Source organism: Chanodichthys erythropterus, chromosome 4, assembly GCF_024489055.1.
Source record: "Chanodichthys erythropterus isolate Z2021 chromosome 4, ASM2448905v1, whole genome shotgun sequence".
Classification (NCBI taxonomy): Eukaryota; Metazoa; Chordata; class Actinopteri; order Cypriniformes; family Xenocyprididae; genus Chanodichthys; species Chanodichthys erythropterus.
In genome coordinates, this window is record NC_090224.1 from 29,794,438 (window position 1) to 29,814,297 (window position 19,860).

The window sequence follows — 19,860 nt, forward strand, 5'->3', positions numbered from 1 at the left end:
GCAGTGAGAGCAGGTCATTTCAGTGAGCGTGGCTTCTGCGTGGGCCTTCTCCAGACATCGCTCGCACTCACTGTGCCAGTCAACAGCCACAGCAGTGGCGCAACATTTGCAACGATGTCGCAGAAATCTGACTGACTGTGCTGTGCAGTTAATGGTGGAGGTCATGCTAACACCTAGTACTGATGTCTACTATGCAGACGAAACACAAAGGCAGCAGTAGCACTGGTGCCAATCACCCAGTCATTCATTACACAACTTAGTCAAACACCTCCAACTCGGTGCCTGCAACAGCTTAAGACGAATGCTGAACATTGATTCAGTTAGCCTGATTCCCGTACGGACAATACATGCATTGCAGGGAACATCCAGGTTATAAACACCATAGCAAAAGTTACTACCTGTGTGGGAAAAAAACACAAATGATGACGGATCTCTTGTCTGTACTTTTTATACCATGAATGTGTACAACAGCAATGCGCATTGAATAACCCACAAGGGTGACATTTGCGCAGAAAGGCAGCAGTGTCTGCACCTGTAACAACAGACTGCAAATGGGTGAACAATCTAGTTGAACACCAGTTAGCAAGGGCATCGACAACTGTTGTAATAGTCACATTAAATATTTGACACCACCCACAATGTCAGTTCACATTGTAGATATAATCCTCTTGCAAGGCCCATCGCGATGAGAGTGAGGAGACATTCAAATCACAGAACTGACCAGAGTGACCAGCGCAAGATGATCATGTAGAAGGGCGAGGGGTGATCAGCCTTCCTGTGCCACTCGAAATTCTCATCAAGAGTGCATTATGTCTTTTGCATTATGACGACTATGAATATGAAGGCGTCATGCCATCATGGTATACTTAGAACAGGGAGGATATACAGTCGCCGTTCAAGCACTCTTGCAAAAAACAAGGCCACTGACAGGGGCTGTCTGACCAAAAATACATTTTAGGCACACTGATATAATCCAGCAGCACATTGAAATGATATTGACACACAGGCCATTACTGCTCTTGACGCCCGCAACAAGCAGGGAATGTGAGAACAGACAAGAGAGAGCTGAAAGTCTCTCTATCTTCATTATGTTAGTGAAGGCACAGCCAAGGCTGCAGCCATTAGTCTGAGAGCTTCCTGAGAACACTTAAAGGTAGAAACTTGTCAAAATGAGCGGAGGTAAGTTACAAACTGTGAGTGGCCTGTGAAATGCGAGCTCGCATCACAACAAGGCCCAGTTCTACTCTTTTTTCTAGGATGCGAAGTAGAAGATGAGATGGATACACTCTCTGAATGGACTATGATTAGTCGATCATCCAGATTCATTTAGAACAAGCACTCCACCGGCGGTGTACCGGACCTAGTTGAAACACCAGACATCAAGCTGGCAGAGGGCTAAAAGAGCATGCTCACCCCGAGTCAGTCTATAACATATCTGGGCATGTGTTTCGACACAGTGGAGATGGAAGCTTTGTTCATCTTCAGCTTTGCTCCACTTCAGACCGGGCCGGTCTGGTCCCCTGAAGGAAATCCAGAGGCTCCTGGAACTTATGGCTTCGGTGCCATGCCACCTGGGTCTTCTACACATGTGGCTGCTGCAGTTATGGCTGAAAACTCAAGTATCATGGAGGGCATAGACCTATGCGCATTGTGGTCACTTACAACTGCATCAGTGCTTTGAGACCTTGGTGCGACCCAGAGATGTTCCGACACCGACAACATGTCTGTTGTATTATACATAAATCGTCTCGCCGGCGTGCGCTCCAGAGCCCTTTTCAAGTAGGCTACAATCCTCCTAGTATGGGTGGATTGTCATTTACTTTCCATCAGAGCAGCGCACATTCCAGGTCTTCTAAACCACGGAGCGGACATGCTTTCAAGGAACGGAATTCCTCAGGGGGAGTGGAGACTTCATCCCGGCTCAGTTCAAATTATTTGGCACTGCCCGCTGCTCTTCTTACTGTCTCATGCCCCGCTGATCGGGGATGCTCTGACATTGCGTTGACCGAGAGCCAGACTTCACGTGTTCTATGAGGGAGCTCACTCTGAAAACTGCTTTGCTTCTTGCTCTTGCTTAGGCTAAGCACATAGGAGATTTGCATGCGTTCTTGGTGGATGGCGAGTGTATTTGCTTCGGACCTGGTGACTGCAGTGTCACTCTTCAACCGATAACTGGGCTATGTGCCTAAGTCTCTTTCCACTCCATTGAAAGCGCAGGTCATCTCTTTGCCCGCTGTGTGCCTGTTCAGGGATTTGCAGATTTATATCGACCACTCGGCCGTCTTTCTTCAGCCTAACCAGCTATTTGTTTGGTACAGTGGCTGTACTAAGGGACGTGCAGTATCTAAGCAGAAGCTTTCTCACTGGATAGTGGACATTATAGCTTGGCCTACGAAAGCCAGGGTCAGGTGTGCCCTTTCAACATAAGAGCTCATGATCGCCGCTCGATTAGCTGGTCTAGCGTTGGTCTAGCATGTGTGTCGCTCCACCTCATTATATACTGCCCTTAAGCCTGTCAGCTTGTCCGCTGCGTCGTGTCCAGTGTAGACAGTGTGATTTTATAATATAATGGTAGTAGCCTATTTGCTTTTGACATGCTGTGTCACGCCACTTGTGTCCAGTGTACAGAGGGTGTACAGATCATGATGCTTGGGATCTGTTATTGATCATAATTTGTTTATAATCCTGAGTTTATTCCGATTCACTGATCCTGATGAATGTAAGCCTTAAACTTTAATAATCTTTTGGAAACGGGGTATTTTAACCACACAAAAAGCACTTCAGCTCAGTTTGAATGAAGCAGCCATAGATTATAGCTCCTTTCAGGGGTGCGAAATTAATCTGCAAAATGAAACATGTCTCGCGTAGCCAGACCTTCAGACTGACAGCAGAAGGTCTGGATTCTATCGCAGATTTCATTGGCCAAGGACCACCCAAGAGGACGATTGACTGACATGTAACGCAACCACAGTTTGTTTTGTTCCGCGTCATGTTTAGGGGCATGAAAATGTAAGGTCGATGTCCCTACAATAATAGACCGGCGTGCATCTAATAAATTATTCATTCAAGAAAGTTGTGCAAGTTTACTGCAACAATGGAGCCTCAAACTTCTCATACTTTTGAAAATCCAGCGTTTAGTTGATCCTGGTAAGTGCTCATTCTCACAGTTGTAAACATGATGCCATTCTTCTTCCGCGAGGGGGTTTGGCGTCACGGCATTTGTTTCCAGGTGGACCGTTAAAGAATGCAACACACAAGTCTCCCGGACATCCTGTAGAATTCAACCAACCAAGTGACGACTTCGAAAATCCTGAAGTGTTTTCAGTTAAGTGTGCCATATGCATCAGACATTCAGCCAACAGTCCATGGGCGTGATGTCTGAGGCTGAAACTAACAGGAAACAATCCACGAATGAATGCCAGGCAGAGGTGAGTTTGTGACATAAAGCAGATATATAAATATTTTTTTATTTGCAAATCTCATTTTATTTATTTGTGAATTTTAGTATTTTTTTGAAACTCTTTACATTTATTTGTGCATGTTAATCTATTTATTTATGAATTTGATTAATTTTTGTAAATCTCTTTACATGTATGAATCTCAATCATTTTTTTTGGTATAGTACAGGTGAAAAAATACTATAGTAATTTATAGTAAATACTTTTGAACCATACTATAGTAAAATACTTGAATTAATTTGTTGTGGTAATTCTATAGTTGCTGTCATAATATAACAACTATAGTAATATAAACAAATTACTTTGTCCAATACTGTACTAAGTTTTCTACAACTATAGGGTATATTATACTACAACATACACTATACAGTTTACTGTAGTAAGAACTAAAGTATACTACAGTATTTAATACAGTTTATCAGTTAACTATAGGTAATACTACAGAGTATGCTGTAGCATTTATTAACAAAGTGATGTAAATACTATAATACAGTATACTACAATTTACTATAGTATGGTTCAAAAACACTATAGTATTTACTATAGTATTTTTTCACCTGGTGTGCAACAATCCTGTCCCCATATAGAAGCACCATCACAGCAGCGTTAACTAATTTTTGTAATTTGATGCAAAGGTAATATAATGTTATACATGTACATACATTAAAAAAAAAAAAGGAAATATAAAAAACTTTGCAGGATTTACGATGGTGATGACCGTTAAAACGCGCCATCACAGTCTGTGAAAAAGGTCTATATTTTTTTTACATTTATACATTTAAATGAATAAAATGACGGTTTGTCTCTCATAGCAACAGCAGACTGACCCATGTAAACATTGCTGCAGCAGCAGTGTTAGTTGGGTTGCGATGGAGACAGCGGTTTAAAGCAGATTAAGTCAAGTCCGGTCAGAACAAATCGGTTTATTCTTTTTCAAGCGGGACAAAACTGCGCTGTCCGTCAAGGAAAATGAAAAAATCAAATATACCGGCAATTTGGGGGAAATCCCGTCTTTGTCCTTTGGAGCAACTCTCGGTGGTTATGGAAAATGTGAGTCGAGTTCGCGATGCCCGATTGGCTTTTTAATGAATAATTTAATCAGATTTCAAAATGATTGTAAAGCCATTTGTGAGTTATATAAATAACGTTAACGTACATTTATAAAAGCAACCAAACCAACTATGAGAGCATTTGTAGCTAACGTTAACACATACAGTATTTGACACAAACTGTAACTAACAGTTACAAACTGCAACAATGTTTACTACACGTATCGTGAGCCATATCTTTTTGAAAGTAACTGTAAGCTGTTTCATTAATTATTGAGTTTTATTTTCTTTGACAATAATTCAGCAACCCAGTCGTGTTTTCTCTGATAACGTTACGTTAGCTGTTTAGAATCAGGAGACGGTTGTCTGACCTGTCTGAAAGAATCAGTTCACGTAAATTATTTAACCGTTTTTGAGTTTATTTACCCAGTAGAATAAGTTGCATGCTGATTCAGAATAATTAATTTTGTACTAAAAAATGAAGTCTGATTTTTTTTTTTTTTTTTTTTTTTTTTTTTTACTTTTAAATTAATAAACTGACGATTTATATCTGTCATAGCAACAGCAGGCTGACCCATGTAAACACTGGGTTGCTGTGGAGGCAGCTGTTTAGCAGATCCAGTTAGTCCGGTCAGTTACAAATTCATCGCCAAAATGAAAGAGAACGAGCTGCCAAAAGTTGACAAAAGATTTGAATTCTTTAATTCGTTTAATCAGTCTTGGACTGTTGTTGAGTTCATTTACCCAGTAGAATAAGTTGCAGGATAATTCAGGATACGGAGCTTATATTTAACTGTCGATTGAAACCAAATAAGCAAATGAATTCCACATAACATATAAACAAATGCCTATTTCCCTTTACTCATACATATAATAAATGTTGCTCCTTGACTTTAATGTCTTGTAGAAGAAAGTGTACTTGATGGTATAATAACATTCATTGAGTTTAAAATGTAACACAAGAGCTCTTTTTTTTCTACAGTTCATTGCCATGATGTATGTGGCTGTATTAGTATATGTGCACATTAGGTTGTCATTCATTACTTTTTTTTTTAATGACAAATTAGTGCTATCAGATTCACTTTTTCTGCTATGTTGTTTTGTTTTGAACTTCTCTGCCCTCATAGTTTGATACAAGTCACATATACGTTATAGTGCAGATCTGTCATGACATCTCAAATTTCTACTCAGAATAATGAAGATCTTCAGGCTGTAAATTTTACATAACTTTATATAATGAGAAGTTGGCCAATGTGCAAAAGCACAGGTTACAGCAAACAAAACTACCCAGCTAACAAATGTGTTATAAAACGTTTTGCTAAAGTTCCCATTAAGTTATGTTATTTCTGAATGTTCTCTGGATGTTCATTTTTTAAAAAAAAATGTTTTAAAAAGTTTTTTGTTGGTTATACAAACATTTCATTGTATCATTCTGTAAACATTATGGAAACATTACATTTGCTTATTCTCCAAATGTTCTGAAAAAAAGTAGTAACATAAAAAAAAAAAAAAAACTAAAATGTTTCAGGAAAAAATGAGCGATGAACGATGTATAAATAATTTTTTATGCTAATGTTTCGAGAACAACATTTTCTAATTTCATTTTCTTTATTTTTAGCTTGTGGAATCGCTTCTGTCTAATCCTAGGAACCTTCAGGATGTTCCTCATGTTGTTTCTCAGGACCTCATGCGACATGTCCACGATTTTAAAAACGAAGTGTTTGTCATGGCTGCAAAAGTCAAAGGCAAAACTTACCTTCCTTTGCCTCAAGGATTGGAGCAGCTTGAGCAAGTTGATAAGAGGTGGCTTCTTAAAATGATGGGATTTTAATAAATATGTTTTTTTTGTTTGAAATTTCATTTGCATTTTCGTTGGTATGATTTTTGCAGTTTGCCTCACGTGGATAGAAGCCTTATTTATTCTATGGAGACGGTTGTTATTGACTGGACTAATCTGGTCTATAAGGTCCTGAAGAAGGACTCATCAGACCTGTTACTTGAGGGCAAAAACCCAACTCCACATGCAGAGCTGAGCTTTTGGAAGAACAGGTTAGTGTGACACACTACACTGGGAGTTCAGTCACTCTGATGTTGCCTAGAAAAGTCCTTCAAGATTGTTTGTCCACTTTATGTTGTGTTGCAGGTTTGCGGATCTTCAGGGTATACACGGCCAGCTCCAGGCACCTAAATTGGTCACACTGGCTGAGCATTTGGATGCGATAGACAGCAGTTATTATCCTGCTTTTGCAAAAATGCTCTGTGATGTTGCAGAAGGTATGGTGTTGTGAGAAAAAAAAAAAAAAGCATTAGTTCCTATATTAAAGATGCCTTTTTCCATGTTCATCTTTGTTTAGTGTGTAATGTTGCTTTTTGAGCATGAGAAAGCTCTGCAAAGTTCCAAAGTCCCTCCAGCATGAGTTTTTTTCTATATCAGTGTGTACTGTTTCTGAACTCCCTGAAATGCCTCCATTGTAGTCTTGAGTTTTCTTCCGGGAACAAACATGACACAATATTCCTCATTAAAGGGGCGGGGTCTGGTTTATTTAGTTAGTAGCGTGTTGAAACTCACAGTTATGGTAAGGGGTGGGACAATTCCCCAAACACGCTAGAGGTGCTTGACCAATCACAACACACTGGTCTAGCTGACCAATCAGAGCACATTGTGCTTTTCAGAAGCAAGGGCTTAATAGAGACAAGAACTAAATAGACTGGGAAGAGAGGAGCTCCAACAATATCAGAAATGGGGAAAAAAATGAAAATTCAAGCATGAAAATGTATTCTAGTAGAGCCCAAAAACAAAATAAAAAAGGGCATAATAGGTCCTCTTTAATTCTATGACAGCTATGAATCTTCATTGGATTTTGTATTGTGTTTATCAAGCTCTAAATGAGGCGAAAGATATCAATGTCTACCTCAAGCCAATGGAGAGACGTTTAGAAGATCTGGAGAATGCAGACTTCAGTGAGGTGAAGGGAAAGATTCTTGCTCTCATGCACACAGTGTGTCTGATTTGGGCAAACTCCAAATACTACAACAAACCAGCCCGAGTCATAGTGCTTTTACAGATGATCTGCAACCTCCTCATCCAGCAGGTATTCTAATGAAGTAATGCTTTATTAAAAGGTACAAAAGCTGTCGCCGGAGCAGTGCCCTTTCAAATGGTTCACATATATACCTTATTTACCCCTAAAAAGGGTGCATATTAAACCATAAAGAAACACATTAGTACCTAAATGGTACATGTTAGTACCTTTGAAAGGGTTCCGTCGCAGTGACAGCTTTTGTGCTTTTTCTGAGAGTGTATACAAATTAAATGTTATTGTTGTCATCTGTTTATGTGTTCTGGAGATTTTCTGAAAATCTGTCTGTATTTACCCATTATACCCAATGTCATATTCCAATCCCAGATTTTTTCTGAAAGATGTGGAATATAGCACACAAGTGATATTGTATCACTGGCATCAAATTGTTATGGTGTTTTTTATGGTGCTTCATTTCTGAAACTTCGAAACATACTTTCTTCAGAATTTCTCCTTTTAAAAAAGAAAGTCATTCAGGTTTGGAATGTCATGAGAAAAAAAAAAAAAAAAAAAAAATATATATATATATATATATATATATATATATATATATATTTTTTTTTTTTTTTTTTTTTGGGGGGGGGGGGGGGGGTATTGAATACACCTTGGCAAACTGCTAGTTGGTCAATCTAGTTCTTAAAGTGAAAATCAAGTTTGTAATGTTAATATATGTTCATATATCTATCTGGTGTTTTTAAAATGCTTTAAGACAAACCATGTGCAAATTCATAAGTCAACACCATTGCTGAGTATTTTCTCTTTAAAACTGCAGTAAACCAAATCGCCGCTGTTTCTGATGTCACAAACTACCTTGTAACCAATCATGTTAACGGCCGGTGGGCACATATTACGATGTTATGATGAACTATATGCCTTTCTCCACTGACGTTCTGAGTTGTTCAAAGTGTTTCTAAGGATACTGACTGTTAGAACGCAGCTGTCTGACTCGTGAATGCGAACATGGTTTGCGTAACATTAGCAACACATTATTAGCTGTTTTATAATGTAGTCAAGCAAAATGCTTATGATATTAATTACTGTTATGTGTCCAACTTTGTAAAAAGTGGTACCATTGTGCAGTGTTTACCTCAGTAAGTTGACAGAGTGGATCTCATCTGAGTTTGTGCGAGTGAGTGGAGGCAGGGCTAATTCATAGATCCATGTATATTAAATGAGGCAAGGGTGTAGAGTTAGATTCAAGCTATTTTAAGGCATTAAGAATTTTTTTCACAGGAAAATATGTTTAAATATGTAATTTTGGTGAACAAAGATTAGTTTTAAGGGATACAGTTATTGACTACAGGAGGAGTTTAAGACACAGTAACTAAGCATAGTGACTAAGTTTATGCAACTGGCCACTGAGCTAAAATTAACTAAAAATGAACAGTTGTGTTTTTATAACCAACGTGAACAAAGAATAATAAATTCTGTAACAAGTGTATTGCTCATTGTTAGGTTGTTTTAGTTAGTGCATTAACTAATGGGACCTTATTGTAAATTGACAGCTCTTTACTTACCTCAGAGTGTTATTTGTCAGGCCCGGAGTTTTCTGAACCCAGATGACATCCTGAAAGGTGAAGTGCAGGAGAGCCTCCTGCGAGTGCAGACTGCTGTAGATGTGCTGACACATTTTAGGACCACATACGAGGACAGAAGGACCAACCTGAGTCAGTACCAGAGGACTGAGTACCCGATTAAGCCATGGGATTTTTCCCCCCTCATGGTGTTTGTTGGGCTGGATCACTTCATAAAGAGGCTGAGAACAATCGAAGTAAGCGGAGAGACATTTTTTATGTACTTGCATGTTCCCAAATTTGGAGTATGCTTGGGCCCTAAACCTGAAATTATACAGGCATTCCGGGTAACTACGGTATATGGAATTATGTAAAAAAAAAAAGAAAAGAAAAAAGGTGATATTATGTGAAGAAAATGTTGTCTGGTTCTTTTTCACTGTTATTGTCTAGACTCTCCTGCTGACTGTAGTCGATATGATGAAGCTAGAGAAGGTCCTGTTTGGAGGGATTCAAGGAAAATCTCTCAGCCAGAGAGTCCAGCACTTACATAAAATCTTCTTGGAGGACTACAAAACTTTCTCAGAGAAGCTGTATGACTGCCTTGATGTTAGTAATTTGGTAAGTGGGCACACAACAAAATCACAGATGACAGGTTGACGTTTCCTCAATTAAAGGGTGCTTGTTTGTAGGAGTTTGAAGCAGATTTAATGAAGTTCCAGCTCATGGTGGACAATATTGACCGGCAGTTGGGTGCAATCTGTGGTCATGCTTTTGATGACGCTTCTGGATTGGAGCACGCATTCAAGGTGGGCAACACTATCTGTTAGTGTGAAAATACAATAATGTTGGAATTGTGAAAGCATTTTTTTGGTGTGGAGCTGCACACATGCTCCTGACTTGGGACATTATACATAGACAGTTTCAGTGTTTTTCAGTGTTCTGTCTTTAATGAGTTATAGAGACCTGCGTATTAACAAGTCCCAATCAGTAACACGGCCTGAATTTTAAGACTGGAATGCACACAAATCTCCACAGACTCAAGATCTTTAATAGAGCTCAGTTTGAACCCTGCAGGAGAAGAAAACACACTTTTTTATTTTTGAGTTGTACTTGCAATGAGCAGAACGTTCCATCCTGGAACATATTTTCATTACTTGCATATTTGATTTTTGCATTTGATAGTGCAGTGAACCATAATATTAAAAAGTATGTCTTTGGAAGTAGTTGGTAGAAAGCATTTGTGTTTAGAGTTTTTCTTCTCTCAACTTTTTTGCAAAAAACACAACACAGTTTCATGGAGTCTCTGCTTGGCAGGTTTTGGATATGTTTGGCAGACTGTTGGAACGACCCCTGATAGCAGCCGATGCTCAGACTAGATATCCAAGGCTGATCAAAATGTTTGACGAGGAATTGGAATGTTGCAAGATGATCTTCAAAAAGCAGATGCAGAAAGAGGAAACCCAGGGTTAGGTCTTCATCTTCATTATCAACAAGTAACATCACTGGTATTTTTGTTATTATCTTGCGATTTTAACCGTTTATTCATCTTCCAGGTTACTCCCCTGTCTACAAGAACATGCCTTTGGTTGCTGGAGGCTTGAGATTTGTCCAGGACTTGCAGGAACGCATACAGATCCCTTACAATAACTTCAGATTCATCAACCACCCGTAAATATCTTATGCTTTGTGTTTGTTGAGAAGGCTTGATTGGGAATCACTTAACAATTTGTTTTCTTCATTAAACAACTACTTTGTTTGTGTTATGATAGATGTATGGAATCTGTGGATGGAAAGGAGGTGATCCAAAAATATGATGAGCTGATGGAGCAATTCAAACGGTCAGTTTATATTATATACATGAGTGGAAACCCAAGGGCTACATATACACAGGGGGCTAATAGTACAGTGGTGCACATAAGTGGTACACATGCGCGGTAAAAAAAAAAAACTATGTGTACCAGAAAACATAGAGGGAAGCACTTTTGAGCACCAACATTTTTGAGGACCGGTTCACAGGGACACCATGGATTGTTCTCCATCTCTGGTAAGTTAGCAATATTGATGATAAGTGTGTTCTTTAATTATTAAGTGTGCAACGGAGCGCAGTTAATCCGTGATCCATACGGATAAGGCTTAACGGTTCAGCACACATGTGATTTGCAAATTAACTGAATTTAACCATCATAGAGTGAAATTAATTCATTCGTAAGCTGTTATCTGTGCTCACAGCCTCACACCCCCAAAACGCGCGCACACAGAGAGAGAGAGACAGTCAGACAGCGCTCGAACATGCTGAAATTAATTCCTCCTTCGCGTTTACTTGCGATTGAAAAATGATGTAAAAATACCTATCTTGGCAAGTATTCTCTCGGTTATGTCATAAGTGAACAGTTGAGAAAGAAACCGAATGTGTCATTTTATTCATTCATTGCTTTCCTTCTTAAAGTGACAGCAGCCTAATATTCTTGCTGTTGTCTGTGTCATTAATGTTAGTAAAAAAAAAAACAAAAAAAAAAACAATCATTATCATCATCTACCATGTTCGAGAGAAAAGAAGATAGTGAGAAGAGCAGTCAGGAGGAAAGTGAAGAGGACAGCTTTTAGGATCTGTGTGAAGTTTGAGACCAGACCAAAAAAGTTATGTGCACCCCTGCTAATAGGCTAACAAGACACACCTGGAAACAGTAAAGGCTAATCAACATGAAAAACTACAAAATGACTACAAAGATGGCAGATTAAACAGGAAACAGGAAGTATATCACATCCAGGGACAAACACGGGGAACATATGGCTGTATAAAAAAAGCTTTGAATCAATTGAACCAATTGCATTGCAAAATTATTCACTGTTTTGAAGTGTTTGAAACACCACGTGCTGGTGACACCTGCTAGTCAAAACAGTGTAAATGTAATATAAAATGTAAATGTTATAAAAGTGATCTATATATACGGATTTGCACTATACATACTTATACATAACATACTTAAGTTCATGCCATTATTTAGTGTTTGAAACACCACGTGCTGGTGATGCTAATCAAAACAGTGTAAATGCAACAAAAACTCATGCCAAACATGCATAAAAACAGCTTTTACAAACCCATTGCAAATTAAAAGTATAATCTATCAAATGCAATTAACTAATCATCTAAAACCATTAAATATGAAGTGCCTGTCTAATGTGTTCTTTTATACATTTTCAGGGCTTGTTTTGTTTGTTATATAGATGGTTTAGCTAAACAGGCCAATAAGAGACTATTAACTATTATTATTCCTTTTAATATATATATATATATATATATATATATATATATATATATATATATATATGTGTGTGTGTGTATGTGTGTGTGTGTGTGTGTGTGTGTATGAGTTTACATAAATATTTTGAATGTCTGTTTTTGTCCAATTAATCTTAAATTCCTGTTACTAATCTTGTTTATTTTTATTGTGTGTCCCAGTTGATACTCTAAACCAGGGGTGTCCAACCCTGCTCCTGGAGAGCTACCATCCTGCAGATTTCAGCTCCAACCCCAAACAAACACACCCGAACCAGCTAATCAAGTGTTAAGGGCAGAGATTGTATATTATAGGGTCTGTATCTTTTACCATTGGAGAAAGCGTAACGGCTAACTTAATCACGTGCGGCACCTCTCAGCCTATCGTGTAATGGTGTCCTACCCTGCGTACCACCACAGCTGGAGCGTTAGCATTAGCCATTAGGCTTTTTTGGCTAAAGGTTGCAGGCTTGCCTTCCAGTGGCTTTGTTCAGGGTTGCTTGATAATTACAGACAGGTGTGTTGGAGCAGGGTTGGAACTACAGTCTGCAGGATGGTAGCTCTCCAGGAGCAGGGTTGGACACCCCTGCTGTAAACCCAGAAGAACAATTTTTATGTATCCAATATATAGACCACTATGATCCACCGTTGTTAAAATAAATGGGCCTCAGTCAAAAAAGAAGGCAAAAGCAGACGTTTGAGAGAATGTCTGTGATGCTCTTTTCTAGACAGTGAAGGCGGATGGTGATTTATACCGTCAAGTTCCAACAAGGAAAACAATGCATTATAAAATTGATCTATATATGGATTTGCACTATACATACTTATACATAACATACTTAAGTTCATGCCATTATCTACTGATTATAATTCCCCCCAACACTGCTGGGATATCTAATTTGCAATTGTGTTTGATGCAAAAATGCCATCTTCAGAAGTGTTGTGCAATGCTCGACATCTGAGATTTGAGAGATACTGTAGAGGGAGAGATTATTTGAAAATACCATCTTAAATTCTGATTTTTGTAGCTTTATTTAAAACATTGCACACAAGTTGCAATGGATTACTTTTAAGAAGCTTTTTTTTCTTTTGTGCATCTTGGCAGAATAAAGCACCACCCACATTCGATGAATGAAGAGCAACTATTCATTGAGATCCTTAATATTGGCATACATAAAAAAATGACATGACATTAATTAATTGTCTTGCTGCCTTTTTACCAGATACTCCTCTAAACTGTATGACTTCTGGACTAGCTCTGTGGCTGAGAAGTCACAGTTTAATCTCCAAAAGCCGCTGATAACTCGAGAGTGCGGCACAAAACTCATCTATGTCAACTTCAGCCCACAGGTCTCTTTATACATGCTTGTGCACAGTATGTTAATATTGTTATCCATGGGCCAGTTCCAGTATTGAATGTGACACTTATCTTGTCCTGTAGCTGGCATCAGTGCTGCGGGAGGTGAAGTACCTGGAGGCCAGCCAGGCTGAAGTCATACCAGATGTAGCTGCTGACATTTATTCCAAAAGGGATATGCTTTGGCAGTATGTAACAAGTCTGGAGCTCATAACCAACTGGTACAACAAAGTAATGAGCACTGTGTTAGAGGTAGAGATGCCACTGATCCAGAACCAGCTGACAGATATTGATGACAAGCTCAAAGAAGCTGAGGTGAACCTCTGCTGGACAAGCCAAGGTAGAGCTATTGAATGTACGCTGTTAGATCTATTGAGATCCACTACAGCTGTTAGTGTGATGCAATCATCATGAACACCCAAATCTGCCTCAGAGTTCCCTTTCTTGGGAACTATCGACGCTGCGTGGTAACGCATTGGGAACCTTCTGCGTGATGTCGTCACTGAAGCACTCATGTATCTAGCCAAACGCGAAGCAACATGTCAGAGACTGGTGACGTCACGGACCAGGAAACTATAAAGCACACTCGGATGCAGAGCACGCCAGCTTCTGTGTCTTCAGAAAGCGTTATCTTGTTATCTTGTGTGTCTTGTGTGTCTTATTTGGTGTTGTTTGTCCTGTTTATATTGGAAAACATTATCTCTTCGTCTGAGGACAAGAGTGTTATTGTGCACCCCACATATATATATATAGCGAATAAGACATGAGTGAAATGGCGGAAGGCAGACAATTCAAAAAGTGTGTTCACCCATGTACACGATATATTCCAGATGGGGACACTCACGAGATGTGTGTTGTCTGCCTGGGGGTTGAGCATGCACAGGCAGCTCTCGAGGGGGCTGTCTGTGTTCATTGCGAGAAGCTCACCCTCAGAGTTTTAAGATCACGTGGGGCACTCTTTCGCGATAAAGAGGGTGTTCCGGTCGGCGTTCCCCGCGGATCGGGTCCCGCTGTTGTTGAGGCACAGCGGCGGCTTCATTCGTGGGGTTCGCAAATGGAGCTGGCAGAGGGGGTTGAGACGGGCCCAGCCTTATCTCACCCTTTACCTGCCAGCCCCAGTGCCTCTTCTCAGGTGGCGGAAGCACGCGCAGCTGTTTCTTCCCCCCGGAGAGAGGCACCCGCGCTTCATCTCTCTTCCTCCGAGGAGGTTGATGTGATGAGCGTGGCGGAAGAGGAACCGCCATCCTCTTCCCCAGCATATGAGGAGCTCCTGGAGGTAGTGACCAGGGCTGTGGCCAAATTAAAAATTGACTGGCCAGCAGAGCGGGCTCGGTCACTACCCCAGGGTCGGGGTTTGCCCTTCTTTCCGGACCTCCACACCGAGGTCTCGAGGTCCTGGAAGAAGCCGGCATCATATCGCGTCTTCAGCCCCCAGACCTCAATGTATAGTAACATCGTGGGGCTGAAGCAGCAAGGCTATGCGGCGATGCCTCGGGTGGAAGAGACGCTTGCGGGCTATCTCTCCCCCGAGTCTGCATCGTCGCTGAAAACCCCGACGTTGCCCACCAAGGCATAAAAAACTACATCAGGCTTGGTGGGCAAGGCTTATGCGGCAGCAGGTCAGGCGGCGGCATGCCTACATACCATGTCGCTTCTACAGGCATATCAAGCCGACCTGCTGGGGGAAGTGGAAAATAGCGGGGAGGCCACGTATGAGTGCATCCAGGAAATCAGGATGGCAACTGACCTGGCTCTCCGTGCCACCAAAGAGACGGCTAAAGAAATCGGCTGCTCTATGGCAGCATTGGTGGCTACGGAGAGGCACTTGTGGCTGAACCTCTCGGACATAAGGGAGCGTGACAAAGCCTCCCTTATGGACGCGCCGCTGTCTCCTGCGGGCCTCTTCGGCGACGCCGTTACAAAAGTTGTCGAGAGGTTCCAGGAGGCTAAGAAACAATCTGCGCCGTTGCAGAGGTTCATCCCCCGCAAAACAAGAATCCCTCCCCCTGAGGCTGATGAGCGGGATCAGCCTCGGCCGTCGACGAGCTCCTCAGCGCACCACAGAGCACAACAAAAAATCAGCGTGGCCGCCCGTGCTCCCCCGCAGAGAGCTTGGGGATCGGGTCGGCCCGCTCAGCCGAAGCCTTCTAGGGGCAGAACGGACCTGCGCGCTGTTATCCTGGCCCGGAAGGCTTCGAAGCGGTCCTGATGTCTGTGGGTCAGGAACCGATGAGGGCGGCCCCCTCCGAAGGGGTGCATCAGGGCGCAGCGGTCTCCACCGACCCTCCGAGGAGGGCCGGCCACTTGATTCGATTGTTCTCTGCCGGTATGCCGCTTCAGAGCGTCGAATCAGGTGCTCAAAAAACACCAGAGGCCAGTCTCGAGAGACTGGTTCCCTTAGTAAATTTTCTGGTAGAATGGAAACTTCTTCCGAATATCTCAAAATGGTTGCTGCTCACTATAAAAGAGGGTTACAAGATCCAGTTCAGGTCTCGCCCGCACCAATTCAACGGGGTTCTTCCCACAGTGGTGACCCCCGAGCAGTCTCTGGTTATGGAACAAGAAGTCATGACACTTTTGCAGAAAGGAGCTATAGAAAGGGTTCCTCCTCCCAGCGAGCTGTCAGGCTTTTACAGCCGTTACTTCATAGTTCCAAAGAAGGATGGAGGACTTCGTCCTATCATAGATTTACGGGTGCTAAATCGGTCTGTACAAAAACTAAAATTCAAGATGCTTACACTCAAACAGATCATTCCCCAAATCAGGTCCGAGGACTGGTTTGTGACGATAGACTTGAAAGATGCATACTTTCATGTGTCCATCCATCCTTCTCACTGGAAGTTCCTCAGGTTTGCTTTCAGGGGCGAAGCTTACCAATACAAGGTTCTTCCGTTTGGCCTATCATTATCACCCCGCACATTCACGAAGTGCGTGGATGCAGCTCTGGCTCCCTTGAGACTCCAGGGCATTGCTGACAACAGACGCCTCCCTCACGGGCTGGGGAGCGATCATGAACGGTCGCTCAGCTCAAGGTCTTTGGGAAGACCATCATCTCTCCTGGCATATAAATCGGCTGGAGATGATGGCGGTGTTTCTAGCACTAAAACACTTTCTCCCAGACCTGAGGGACCACCATGTGCTGGTCCGCACAGACAATATGTCAGTGGTCTCTTATATAAATCATCAGGGGGGTCTACGGTCTCGCCAACTAAATTACTTGGCCCGTCGGATCCTCCTGTGGTCTCAGGGGAAGCTGCTGTCGTTGAAGGCAGCTTATATCCCCGGGAGTCAGAATGTGGGGGCAGACGCCCTGTCGAGGCAGGGGCCGAGGCCCGGGGAGTGGAGACTCCATCCAGAAGTGGTGGATCTCATTTGGAAAAACTTCGGTCAGGCACAAGTAGACCTGTTTGCTTTGGGAGAGTCAACCAAGTGTCCGCTCTGGTACTCCCTCACACATCCAGCACCCCCGGGTCTGGATGCCATGGTACAGACGTGGCCGAGGCTTGGGACTTATCAGTGGTTCTACAAGGGTTAGCCGAGGCTCCCTTTGAACCACTGGAGGAGGTGTCTATAAAGTTTCTAACTTTAAAGACTATATTTTTGCTTGCTATTACTTCTCTGAGAAGAATTGGAGATCTTCAGGCCCTTTCAGTGGCCCCCTCGTATCTGGAGTTAGCTCCTGGAATGGTAAGAGCATTTCTTCATGCTAGACCGGGCTATGTGCCAAAGGTCCCCACCAATGTCCCGGGTCCTATTGTGCTTCAAGCCTTCCATCCTCCTCCATTTACATCCTCAGATCAGGAAAAACTGAATCTGCTCTGCCCAGTTAGGGCTTTGGATGCATACGTCCACAGAGCTGCCCTGTGGCGGAAAACAGCGCAACTGTTTGTCTGTTACGGCTCCCCTAATAAAGGCGGACCGGCATCCAAGCAGAGAATGAGTAAGTGGGTGGTTGAGGCCATCTCACTAGCATACAAAGCGGCCGGACAGGCCTCTCCATTTAATGTCCGTGCTCATTCCACAAGGGGTATGGCGGCGTCAAGAGCTTTGATGTCTGGCGTCCCTATGAGTGACGTTTGTGACGCAGCTGGATGGTCAAGCCAGCATACGTTTATCAGATATTATAACCTTGATGTGAGCTCCACTCCGGGCTCCTCCGTACTTTCGAGCTAACATGAACAAGTACTTGAAGTACGGCACAGTTGGGATTGCGTTCCCAATGCGTTTCACGCAGCGTCGATAGTTCCCACGAAAGGGAACGTCTCGGGTTACAGATGTAACCCTGGTTCCCTGAGTAAGGGAACGAGACGCTGCGTCTCTTGCCGTACCCCTGCATGCTTGCGAGTGCTTGCTTCAGATTTACCACAGAAGCTAGTGTTCTCTGCATCCGGGCATGCTTTATAGTTTCCTGGTCCGTGACGTCACCCGTCTCTGACGTCTCGTTACACGATTGGTTGGATACAGGAGTGCTTCAATGACGATATCACGCAGAAGGTTCCCAATGCGTTTCACGCAGCGTCTCGTTCCCTTACTCAGGGAACCAGGGTTACATCTGTAACCCAAGACGTTTTATTTGATGATTGAGGTTTATTTTATTTAGTATTCTTATTTTTTATACTTTCAGAAATAAAGCATATGTTTAAGTCTTGTTTCTTAATCCTGCTTTTTTTGTAATTTGTTAAAGAAATAGTTAACTGTCATGTTCCAAACCCGTATGATTTTGTTTTTCTTCCGACAAGCACAAAAGCAGATGTTTAGCAGAATGTTCATGCTAAAGAGTATAATGCAAGTGAACAAACCACAAAATTACCTTTGCAAATGTCCATATTGTCAGGTTTGGAATGACATGAAAATCCACTCTTTTGATTTATATGTTAGAAATTTGGAAATACATCCAGTACGTACGTGAGATGGTACATGACTTGGAGCAACGCCTACAGAGGACTAAGGACAATGTAGAGGAGATCCAGACTATCATGAAGAGCTGGACTACCCCAGTCTTTGAAAGGAAGGAGGGGAAGAAAGATACTCTCTTAAACCTGGATGATAAGACAGAGCGTCTGGAGAAAACTTACAGCCATATCCGTGCCTCAGGAGCCAAGATCCATCTGTTACTGAAAGTATGCAATAACAAAAGCCAGTAGGAATCCCATCAAATAGCAACTGACAAAATGATGCATGTTAAAAGAACAATTCATCAAACATTTCTGTTGGGTTTATCTTTGTTCTTATTTTGTTTCAGGACAATTTGTCACTTTTTAAAGCAGACCTGTTTTCTGCACAGTGGAGGATTTATGTGGAATACGTTGATGAAATGCTCATCGATGGTTTCTTTGATGCTATTGAGAGCTCCCTCAAGTTCTTCATAGAAAACACAGGTGTGCTTCTTTTTATTCTTTTTTAAAGCCTCACTAAAAGTAATTATAGGGGTTTCCCTAGACATTACTACCTTTGCAGATTGATTATTCTGCACTAAAACAATTGCACACCAATCCCCTGATATAGACCAGAAGGCTGGTTTAGACCCACTCTTCGAGGTCCGGCTGTGTCTGCAGGCTCCTGAGATTGTATTTCGTCCATCTTTGGAGTTTGGTGCTTCAGGTGGCTTCTATGATCAGGTGGAGAGTCTCATCAATGATGTCTTTAGGGTCTCCACTCTTATGCCACGATTATCTGAGCACATTGGTTTCCCACACTATCAGGTACTGATGTCAAACAGTCAGATCACTTTATCTAGGTTTAGCCATGATAATCCCTTGAATAAATGCAAAGATCTTTTATTATCTTCTTTAAAGTCATTGTGAAAGGTGTCTAATCCTTTTTACATGAAAAGGTTGGAGGGGAAGGGAACATTCCGTTTTATCATTCATTCTACAAACATTATGAAAACGTTACTTTTGAATGTTCTCTGAACATTCTGAAACAAGTAGTAACATTTAAAAAACAATAAACGAACATCCAACTAAAACGTTTTAGAAATATTTTCCACAAATGATGTATAAATGATGATTTTGTGATAACATTTTGAAAACATTATTAAAGAACAGATAACTACATTCTATTAATGTTACTGGAAAGATGTTTGTTCATAACTTTATGAGAACCTTGCTAGAACATTAACTAAA

The 19,860-nt window shown here is 41.6% G+C and overlaps 1 protein-coding gene across 1 annotated transcript; it reads left to right on the top strand.

Moving 5' to 3' along the window:
- The first annotated feature begins 4,427 nt into the window (after nucleotides 1–4,427).
- dnah9 (dynein, axonemal, heavy chain 9) lies at nucleotides 4,428–10,773 on the top strand. The gene is made up of 10 exons (XM_067382902.1): nucleotides 4,428–4,508; nucleotides 6,126–6,310; nucleotides 6,398–6,556; nucleotides 6,651–6,781; nucleotides 7,388–7,599; nucleotides 9,125–9,358; nucleotides 9,552–9,719; nucleotides 9,791–9,907; nucleotides 10,416–10,566; nucleotides 10,655–10,773. The coding sequence occupies exons 1-10, from the start codon at nucleotides 4,428–4,430 to the stop codon at nucleotides 10,771–10,773; spliced, it is 1,557 nt and encodes a 518-aa protein (XP_067239003.1).
- The last annotated feature ends 9,087 nt before the right edge of the window (nucleotides 10,774–19,860 follow it).

Coding starts and splice junctions, on each gene's coding strand:
- dnah9 (XM_067382902.1), top strand. CDS start 4,428: ATGAAAAAATCAAATATACCGGCAATTTGGGGGAAATCCCGTCTTTGT. Junction 4,509..6,125: donor TCTCGGTGGTTATGGAAAAT/GTGAGTCGAGTT, acceptor CTTTATTTTTAG/CTTGTGGAATCGCTTCTGTC. Junction 6,311..6,397: donor CTTGAGCAAGTTGATAAGAG/GTGGCTTCTTAA, acceptor TGATTTTTGCAG/TTTGCCTCACGTGGATAGAA.